The sequence below is a fragment of the Myotis lucifugus genome, unplaced genomic scaffold (assembly GCF_000147115.1).
Source record: "Myotis lucifugus unplaced genomic scaffold, Myoluc2.0 scaffold_759, whole genome shotgun sequence".
NCBI lineage: Eukaryota > Metazoa > Chordata > Mammalia > Chiroptera > Vespertilionidae > Myotis > Myotis lucifugus.
In genome coordinates, this window is record NW_005871807.1 from 163,003 (window position 1) to 172,538 (window position 9,536).

Consider the following 9,536-nt stretch of genomic DNA (forward strand, 5'->3'; position numbering starts at 1 on the left):
TGTGTGTGTGTGTGTGTCTGTGTCCGTGTGTGTGTCTGTGTGTGTCTATGTGTGTGTCTCTGTGTGTGCCTGTGTCTGTGTGTGTGTGTGTGTGTGCGTGTGTGTGCGTGTGTGTGTCTGTGTGTGTGTCTGTGTCTGTGTGTGTGTCTGTGTCTGTGTGTGTGTGTGTGTGTGTGCATGTGTGTGTCTGTGTGTGTGTGTCCGTGTGTCTCTGTGTGTGTCTGTGTGTGTGTGTGTGTGTCTGTGTCTGTGTGTGTCTGTGTCTGTGTGTGTCTGTGTGTGTGTTTGTGTCTCTGTGTGTGTCTGTGTGTGTGTGTCTGTGTGTGTGTCTGTGTGTCTGTGTGTCTGTGCGTGTCTGTGTGTGTGTTTGTGTCTGTCTGTGTGTGTGTTTGTGTCTGTCTGTGTGTGTGTCTGTGTGTGTCTGTGTGTCTGTGTGTGTGTCTGTGTCTGTGTGTGTGAGGGGGGGCTGGGCGTGGTGGCAGGTCTCTGTCCTGTCCCTGCAGAGCCCCCAGACCTGGGCACAGAGGTGGGTGGTCGGGGCGGGACCTGCCTCCAGGGCTGGCACAGGCGAACGCTGGAAGGATCCGTGTAGCTTTGTCACTAGGTCATTTGTTATCCAGCAAATGAAAATCACCATAAATGAAAAACAAAACAGGTAATTTTTGTTGTGGTTGTAAGTTATTTGGAAACAATTTCAAACTTACACATCAGTTAGAACAAGATGAGCAGAGCAGCACCCTCTGCCTGTATCCATGCTGGGCTGTGAGTGCTCCCCTCACCGCGTATCACTGCTGTTCTCTGTGACCACTTACCCCTAAATACCCATCCATATCTGTCTGTCATCTGTCTACCCGTCTGTCTGTCTGTCCATCTATGTGTCATCTATCTGTCTGTCTGGTGGGAACAGCATTCAGGGCCAAGGTCTGGACTCCAGGTATGCGGCTTGGGGCCTGGAAGCTGGCACTGACTGGGCTCAACTGGACAAACATTTCTTTTACACACAGTTCCTCCCTGGACCAGCCACGGAGCTCCTCTGAGCTGGTTGTCCGTCTGTCCATGCGATCCCCATCCTCCACCTCAGGGGGCTGAGAGTCAGGGTGATTGACAGCCTGCCCTGACCTCAGGAGATACAGGACCCTCGCCGTGGAGTCCCTGGTCCAGCAGACAGGGCAGCGCTGGGAAATGTGTGAAATAACGGGATACAGGGCGGGTGGAGGAGCGGGGGGAGTGAGTGCCGGGAGGGACAGCTGACCGAGACCCAGGCTGGCCTGCGGGCGTCCTGGGAGGGAGCCCTGGGCGGGAGGGACGGGGCAGGGCAGTGCTGAGCGCTGGGAGTGTGGAGGGGCCTGAGAAGGAATGGGAGGTCACTGGGCCTCGCCAAGGGCGCACCCAGCACTGTGACCACTCTGAAGGCAGCGCCCCGGGTCAGTGACAGCGCACGCTCTGTAGAGCCTGCCTTCCCCACCTTCCTGAGAAGCCCGCAGCTGCTGGGATGGCGGACTCACCTTTGTCACTGAAGGTGACTGTCTCTTTGGGGTACATGTCCATTCTTCAGGAGTCCCCCCTTCCCCTGGCAGGGGCGCCTGTGTCCTCAGGGCCGGGGTGCTGGTGTGGCCGTGTCCCCCCTCAGATGCTTCAAGGTCCTGGCTGGGCTCTAGTCTCCAGGGCCCCACCCGCTCCCCTCACTCTGACCACACCTGCACTCAGCCCTGTGCCACGTGCGCTGAGGCAGCGGGAGGGCTGCGGGCCAGCTCCCGCTCCTGGCACACCACACCTGGGCTGAGCGCACGGAGAAGCGCATCTCTGCTGGTGGAAGTGGCCGCTGTCCTGTGCTGCCCTGGGCCGGGGGCTCGGGCCCTGGATCCAGCCAGGGAGCTGGAGGCCAGGGGCCGGACAGCGAGGGCGCTGCAGGGTCACTTTGTAACTGACGCTCTGAGACCCTCTGGCCCCTCTGCCCCACTGGATGAATAGCTCTGGGGACCACATCTGCTTGGATGGAGGGGACGTGTCCACACCCCGCGAGGCCATTTAAAACTTGTGCCTGTGAAGAACTCGCCGCCGGCCTGGCTCTCCTGCCGGTGGTTTTTAAAAGGCTGGATGCTCTGCTTCCTTCTGCCCACAAGAAGCCTGGGGTGTTGGAGAGGACGGCAGCTTGGGGTTCTTTGTCCACTCACAGCTGTGACGGGGAGGGGGTGTCAGCAGGTGGCCAAGGGAACACGCTTGGAACTCCCTCTGCCCCTCTCCCCATCCCCCCCGTACCTCCCGGGTTCTGGAAGCAATCTGAGAGCCTGTCTTCTGTGTTCCCAGTTCCCACAGGCGCTCAGCTCCCTGGCACCTTGGCAGCCCCCACTCTTGGGTGCTCTGTGCACAGGGCTGCTTGTCGCCTCGACCGCATGGCCCAGGAGCTCCTAGCAATGTGCCCTGCTGCTCAAGGTGATCCTGGAGACACGCTGGGTGCCCGGGGGAAGCCTTCACAAACTTTCCTAAGTCAACAGAGAGAAGTGCAGCCCAGGGTGCCCTACTCTGTGCTGCCTGCAGGATGGACGCCCATACCACCTGCGCAGCCTCAGCAGGTCAGCGACGTCAGGGCACGTCCGCCAAGTGGCTTCCAGTCCCTCCTATTTTCAAGCCCCCAGTCCTGAGCCCTTCTCTGGGATGGTCTCTCTTCTGGATCTTAAACTGCCGGCACCAAGGGACAGCAGAGCCCTTGCTCCCTTTAAACAAAAAGGCTCTTCCCCAGCCCAGTCCTGTGTGGGGCCCTGAACCAGGTGAGGGGCCGACACAGCGGTAGCTTAGGGTCTCTGCCTGCTCCACCTCCAGGGTTAGGAGAGGGTCAGGAAGCCCCACTTACTGGCACAGCAGGCCCCTTCCTCCACCCAGTGCTGCTGGGCACCCTACTTGCAGGGGTGCCCCTCCAGGTGCTGCAGCTCCCACAGGTTCTCTCCTGTTGGGATCACCTTCCCTGTCCAGATGGGCCTCTTGGGAGAAAGACCTTCAAGCCGAGCCAACATCTGTGTCATGAGAATGACACCCACCCTGTGCTTGGCCAAGCAGGCAGCCTGCTGGGAGCTCAGCTCCTCTCCAGGCCCAGCTGCAGGGTCACTGCAGCCCCCCAGCAGGAGCACTCAGGCCAAACCCCCAAACCCACCTGGCAGGCAGCCCTGGATTTAATCAGAGCTGTGCTAGCCTGTGGGCCAAATGCCGACACAGCCACCCAGTGCCTTGGATGTCCTGTTGGGTAGCCTCGCCCCGGCCAGAGGCCTTCAGAAACTGCAGAGACCTGTCCCTCAGGGTCCTCAGAGGGAGGCGGTGGTGGGTCAGATGCGTGGGAAACCGTGGCTTCATACATTGACTTTATTACAGCAGTTCCGTGTCCACAGCGAAACTGAATGGAAAGTAGGGTTCCTGTCCCCCCTCCCCGAGTTGCCCCTTATTCACACTCCGCATGAAGACATGTGGTTAAAGCTGACGAGCCTGTGTTGTCACTAACTCAGGCCCATGGTGTACTGTCGGCAGTTTTGTCTTTTCTACTGCCATAGAGTTGGAATCGCACAGTGAAGTACGTAGCCTGCAGTCACTTCTGCTTCTGCCACTCAGTCATATACAGGTAAGGTTCCTCCATGTCTTTTCGTGGCTCAATTATTCATTTGTTTTTAGAGCCGAATACTATTCCATTGTCTGAAAGGACCACCGTTTCTCCATCACCTGCTGAGGGACATCCTGGTTGCTTCTGAGTCTTAGCAGTCTATATACAGTATATAAACAGGTAATATGCAAATTAGCCAGGCGTCAGGACCGCTCAGGAGGAGCTGCGCCAGCAGATAGGTGGGAGGGGACTGGTGCTGCCCCCAGCCCCAGCGGACGCACACCAGGGGGTGGGAGCATGCTCCTAGCGGCCGCATCATGGCTGGGAGCATGGCTCAGAGCACGCCCCTGGTGGGTGGCAGCAGCGGCTGGAGCGAAGCAGCCCCGGTCCCGGTGGGTGGCAGTGGCAGCCGGAGCGAAGCAGCCTGGGTCCCTGGTGCTGGAGGGAAACCGGTGCCAGCAACCAGGGGAAGGAAGGCCTATTCTTGCATGAATCTTCGTGCATCAGGCCTCTAGTTATGAATAAAGCTGCTCTGAACATTCATGAGCAGTTTTTGTGTGGACATAAGTTTTCAGTTCATTTGGGTAAATACTAAAGAGTACAATTGCTGGATCATAGGATAGGAGTATACTTTGTTTTGTGTGTGTTTTTAAAATGCCATACTGTCTTCCACTGTGGCTGCACCGTGTTGCATTCCCACCAGCAGTGACTGACAGTTCCTGTTGCTCCACGTCCTTGCCAGCACTTGCTGTTGTCAGTGTTTGGATTTTAGCCAGTGTAATAGGTGTGTGGTGGTATCTCCTGGTTTTAATTTGCATTTCCCTGATGACAGATGGTGGGGAGCATCTTGTCATTCTTGTTGGCTATCTGTATTTGTTCTTTACTGAGGAGTCTCTTCCAATCATTTACCAATTTTTAAAAATTATATTGTTCATTTTCTTATTATTGAGTTTTAAGAGTTCCTTTTTAAGATTTTGGATTCTAATCCTTTATCAAACCCTGAAAATATTTTAGTCCAGTCGGTGGTTAGTCATCTTATTTTCTAAACAGTGCCTTTCACAGAGCAGAAGTTTTTAATTTTAACTTCCACTTACCTTCTCTCTCTCTCTCTCTCTCTCTCTCTCTCTCTCTCTCTCTCTCTTTGATTATGTTTTTGGTGTTATATCTAAAAAGTCATCACTAAACCCAAGATCACCTAGATTTTCTATCATGTTATCTTCTAGGAGTTTTATATGTCTGTGTATTACATTGAGTTCTATGATCCACTTTGAGTTAATTTGTGGAAAAGGTGGAAGGTCTGTGTCTGGACTCACTTTTCCTCTTGTTATTTCAGCAACGTTTGCTGAACAGACTCTTCTTTCTTCATGAGTTGCTTTTGCTCTGTTGTCAAAATCAACTGACTGCATTTGTGTGGGTCTATTTCTGGGCCCTCTATCCTGTCCCACTGATCTGTGTGTCTGTTCTCTCACCAATACCACCTTGTCTTGATTATGCTCACTTGATACAGAGTCTACAGTGTTCGCCGGCTGACTGGCTCTCCCCCAGGACTGTGTTACCTTTCCTGGATCTTTTGCTCCCATACAAATGTTAGAAACAGTTTGTGCATATCCATTTAATAACTTGATGGTATTTTGATTGGATTGCCTTGATTCTATACATTAATTGAGGAGGAACTGACAGCTTGACAATATTGAGTCTTTCTATTTATGAACATCTCTCCATTATTTAGTTCGTTAGAGTTTTGCAGTTTTTCCCATATAGATCTTGTAAATATTTTGTTTGCTTTCTATCTAAAATTTTCTCCTTTTTTGGTAATGTAAGTACTGTTTTGTGTTTTTAATTTGAAATTCCCATGATGTATTACTAGTATATAAAAAAGCAATTGATTTTTGTACATTAATCTTGTATCCTGTGACTTCACTGTAATCACTTGTTAATTTCAGGAGGTTTTTTAAATTATTGATTCTTTGTGAATTTCTGCAGAGAAAATAATGTCATTTGTAAACAAAATTTTATTTCTTCATTTCCAATCTGTATATCTTTTATTTCCTTTTCTTGTCTTATTGCATTGGTGAGGACTTCCAGCATAATGTTGAATTGAAATCACCAGATGGGGCATCTTGCCTTGTTCTTGATCTCAGCAAGAAAGCATCTCGTTTCTCACCATTAAGTGTATTTGATAACTATGTAATTGTACCACAGTTCTAGAATATTCCATTACATATTTATTATTATTATTTTCTTGTTGCATCTCACATTTGGAACTCTCCACAGATATTTCTTTAAGCTCACTGATTCTTTCCTCAGCATGTTTAGTGATGAGTCCCCGAAGGCATTCACTTCTGTTAACAGTGTTTAGCTCCCTAGCAGTCTCTGCTTGCATTACTCATGTATTCTTGCATGTTGTCCACTTTTATCCTTAGGGTCCTTAGCATATTAATCATAGTTGTTTTATTTCCAGTCTGATAATTCCCACATCTCTGCTATATCTGAGTCTATTTCTTGTGCTTGCATTGCCTGAGTAAACTGTGATTTTGTCTTTTAGTGTGCCTTGTAATTTTCTGTTGAAAGTTGGATATGATATTTTGGATAAAAAGGACTGAGATAAATAGGCCTTTATTATTAGTTTTTGTGTTTGTCTCACAATATTCACTGTGAGAACCTGGTCCACTCCTAGAGGTAAAACAAAAGTAGGAAGCCCCCAGCACAGGGCCCCTGGTGGAGTTTTTAACTCTCAAATTTGTCCATCATGAGCCTCCATCAATTAATCAATTAAAGCTTAGGTTTTCCTACCCCGAGGTAGCAGCTCTTCAGCACTAAGAACCACCCGCCTGATGGTGGGGGTGAGGAGGTGAGTGTTGGGGGAGAGAAGCATCTAAGGCACCTGTTACCTATAAGGAATCATGAGTCTGAGAGGCTTGCCCTGCTCCTGGACTCCACATTCTGGGTAGAAATAGCATTAGATTCTTGCTGGCTGTTGTAGAGAAATACCTGTAACTCAGGCGTCTAAAACACGGAGCACAATTTGTGAAAGATAAGCCGGGAAGAGTTGGAGCACTGGGAGATTCCGGCTCAGAGTGGAGGAAACTGCCTCCTTTCAGAGACACCCCAGAGGCAGGAGCAGGAGAGGGTGAGACGGGTGGGACGTGCTGGAGCCCCAGGCTCAGTGCTGGAGATTGAGCAGCTTCTGTGTCCGAGGAGCAGGCAGCTGCTCTGGAGTGGTAGCTGAGCCATTTAGGGATAATTTATATCCGAGACAAGAGCGCAGCACAAGAGTGCAGAGCATGGGTTGCAAAGCCAAATAGAGTGAGGAATGTGGAAAGGTTTGCTCTTGGCTGGAAATAATGCAAGGTCTGCATGGGTCCTGTGGACTCCAGGCCACGTGGAGTGAGTGGAGAAGATGTGAAAGGCATGCGGTCAAGGTCACTATGCTCTCCAAGTAGGAAAGGGGAGGGAAATCAGGAGACAGAAGTTCTGAGGATAAGTTTGTCAGCATAGGAATTTTGTTGCGACTTTACTGTCAACTGAGCTAGATTTTGTGCTAGCCAGTTTTGTTCACTGAAAAGCCAAAACTTCTGATCTGATCATTTTTCTTCTATTTCTCTATATTTTTCCTAAGTTTCTAAATAACCACTTTATAAAAAATAAGAGCTATTTTTGAAGTTTTTAATGGAATAATATATACTTATAGAAATGCATAAGTATATATTACCGTGGTTTAACTTTTCCCTGTAGTTTCCACATGTATTTAGTTTAACGAATATTTATACATTTGTTAGCACATCTACCAAGCCAGGTACTAGGAAATGTGAGTAACTGGAGGCCTCTCCCTTCCTTTGGGTTAGCAGAGTATGTTAGGAAGAGACACACGTGCACACACACGTGCACACACACACATGCACACACACACACACACACATGCACTTTCCATTGAGAAGATGGACAGGGTGTGCCTCACTTTTATGCTGAGATTCTCATAGACCTTGGGACACCTCACTTCCAGTGGACATGTGTTCTTCAGCCTCACTCTGGAAACAGCAGGGACTTCAACACTTTTCCTGCAGGAGGGACAAAGAAGAGTTCAAAAAGCATCAGAGGCAAAACTCATCTTCCACATATTTAATTACTTCATTAGCCTTTGAATTTAAAATACTGGATAGAGACACTGACACTCTCCCAGGACCAATCTGGAATTAGAACTAAAATATAGGAAAACCATCCTGAATAATCAACTGAAGACTGGCTTGAGAGCACCATAAGAACCAAACACAGAGACTGGTAGGAGGGGCGGAGGCGTGAAAGGGCTGGCTGGGCTCCAAAACTGGGCCCTCCAGCACAGAGCACCGGAACTGAAAAAGGTGCCCACATAACATCTGGCTGTGAAAAGCAGCAGAGTTGCTGTCTACCAGAGAGAGACAGTTGGAAATGCAGGCACCCTATTAAAGGGCCAATGCCCAAAATTTCATGTGCAGCCACTCACCTTGGGCTCCAGCAGAGGGAGGGCACAGTGGACTAGAGCTGTGTGAGCAGATCCAGGGTTGGAGGCTCTAGGGTTTGAGCTTGGAAGGCAGCAACCCCAGTTTCCTGTGCTCAACAGCATGAGAAAAGATATAGTAACTATGGAAGAAGACCAATTGGAAATGAAGAATGACACAGCACTAACAAAGAATGCATTGGAAGGAATGCACAGGAGATTAGGGAAAACTGAGGACTGGATAAGTGAATTAGAAGACAGGGCAGGAAAAATCGCTCAGTTAGAGAACCAAAAAGAAAATAAAAAACAGGAGGACAGCTTAAGGGAGCTGTGGGACAATGTGAAACATAACAATATTCAAATAGCAGGTGTGCCAGAAGAGGAAGAAAGTGAGCAAGGGGTAGAGAATGTATCTGAAGAAATAATGGCAGGAAACTTCCCTATCCTGGTGAAGGAAAAGGTCACACAAGTGTAGGAGGCACAGAGAACCCCAAGAAGAAAAATCAAAAAAAGGCCTACACCCAGACACATCATCATTAAAATGCCAAAAATTAAAGACAGAGAGTATCTTAAAGACAGCAAGAGAAAAGCAATTGGTTATCTACAAAGGAGCTCCCATAAGGCTGTCAGCTGATTTTTCACCAGAAACTCTACAGGTCGGCAGGGAATAGCATGAAGGCCATCAACAAGAGACAACAAAGGTCACTACATAGTACTAAAGGGATTGATCAAATAAGAGGATATAATCCTGTTAACATATATGTATCCAATATAGGAGCACCTAAACATATAAAAAAACTTTTGGAGGACTTTAAGAGAGAGATCAACAACAATACAGTCATAGTAGGGGACTTTAACACCCCACTGACTCCACTGGACAGATCTTCCAAACAAAAACCTAATAAGGAAACAGTGACTCTAAAGGACACACTGGATCAGATGGATGTAATTGCCATTTATAGCACATTTCACCCCAAAGCTGCAGGATATACATTGCTCTCAAGTGCACATGGATCATTCACAAAGATAAACCACATGTTAGGACACAAAACAAGTCTCTACAAGTTCAAGAAGATTGAAATCATGTCAAGCATCTTCTCAGATCACAATGGAATGAAATCAACTACAGTAAAAAAAAACCTCAAAAACATTCAAACACACGGAGGCTAAATAGCATGTTATTAAACAACTAGAGGCCCGGCACATGAAATTCGTGTGCAGGTATGGTCCCTAGGCCTGGCCTATAATCAGGGCCATCTTTCCCAGCTGCCTGTAGCTGGCCCCGCTCCCCGCCGCCACCCACCCCCAGTTCCCCATTCGCCATTGGGTGATCAGAGCCTGCTGGCTGGGGGAAGGGACCGAGAGGTTGGCTGTTCCCGCCCCCACCATGGGTTGCCCTCTATGTGTGGGGTGACTGGCGGGGCGGGGGCCTTGTCCTGGCACCACCCGCATCCCCTGACACCCACCCCCAGTTCC

The 9,536-nt window shown here is 49.1% G+C and overlaps 1 protein-coding gene across 1 annotated transcript in view; it reads right to left on the reverse strand.

The window, feature by feature from the left end:
• Positions 1-4,045, reverse strand: part of VIPR2 (vasoactive intestinal peptide receptor 2) — a gene marked incomplete at its 5' end in the record, with an annotated part of 36,072 nt that extends 32,027 nt beyond the window's left edge. The window contains one exon of the mRNA XM_023746916.1: positions 4,037-4,045. Within this exon, the coding sequence (XP_023602684.1) occupies positions 4,037-4,045 (9 nt within the window). The remainder of the gene's footprint in view (positions 1-4,036) is intronic.
• Between the last annotated feature and the right edge of the window lie 5,491 nt (positions 4,046-9,536).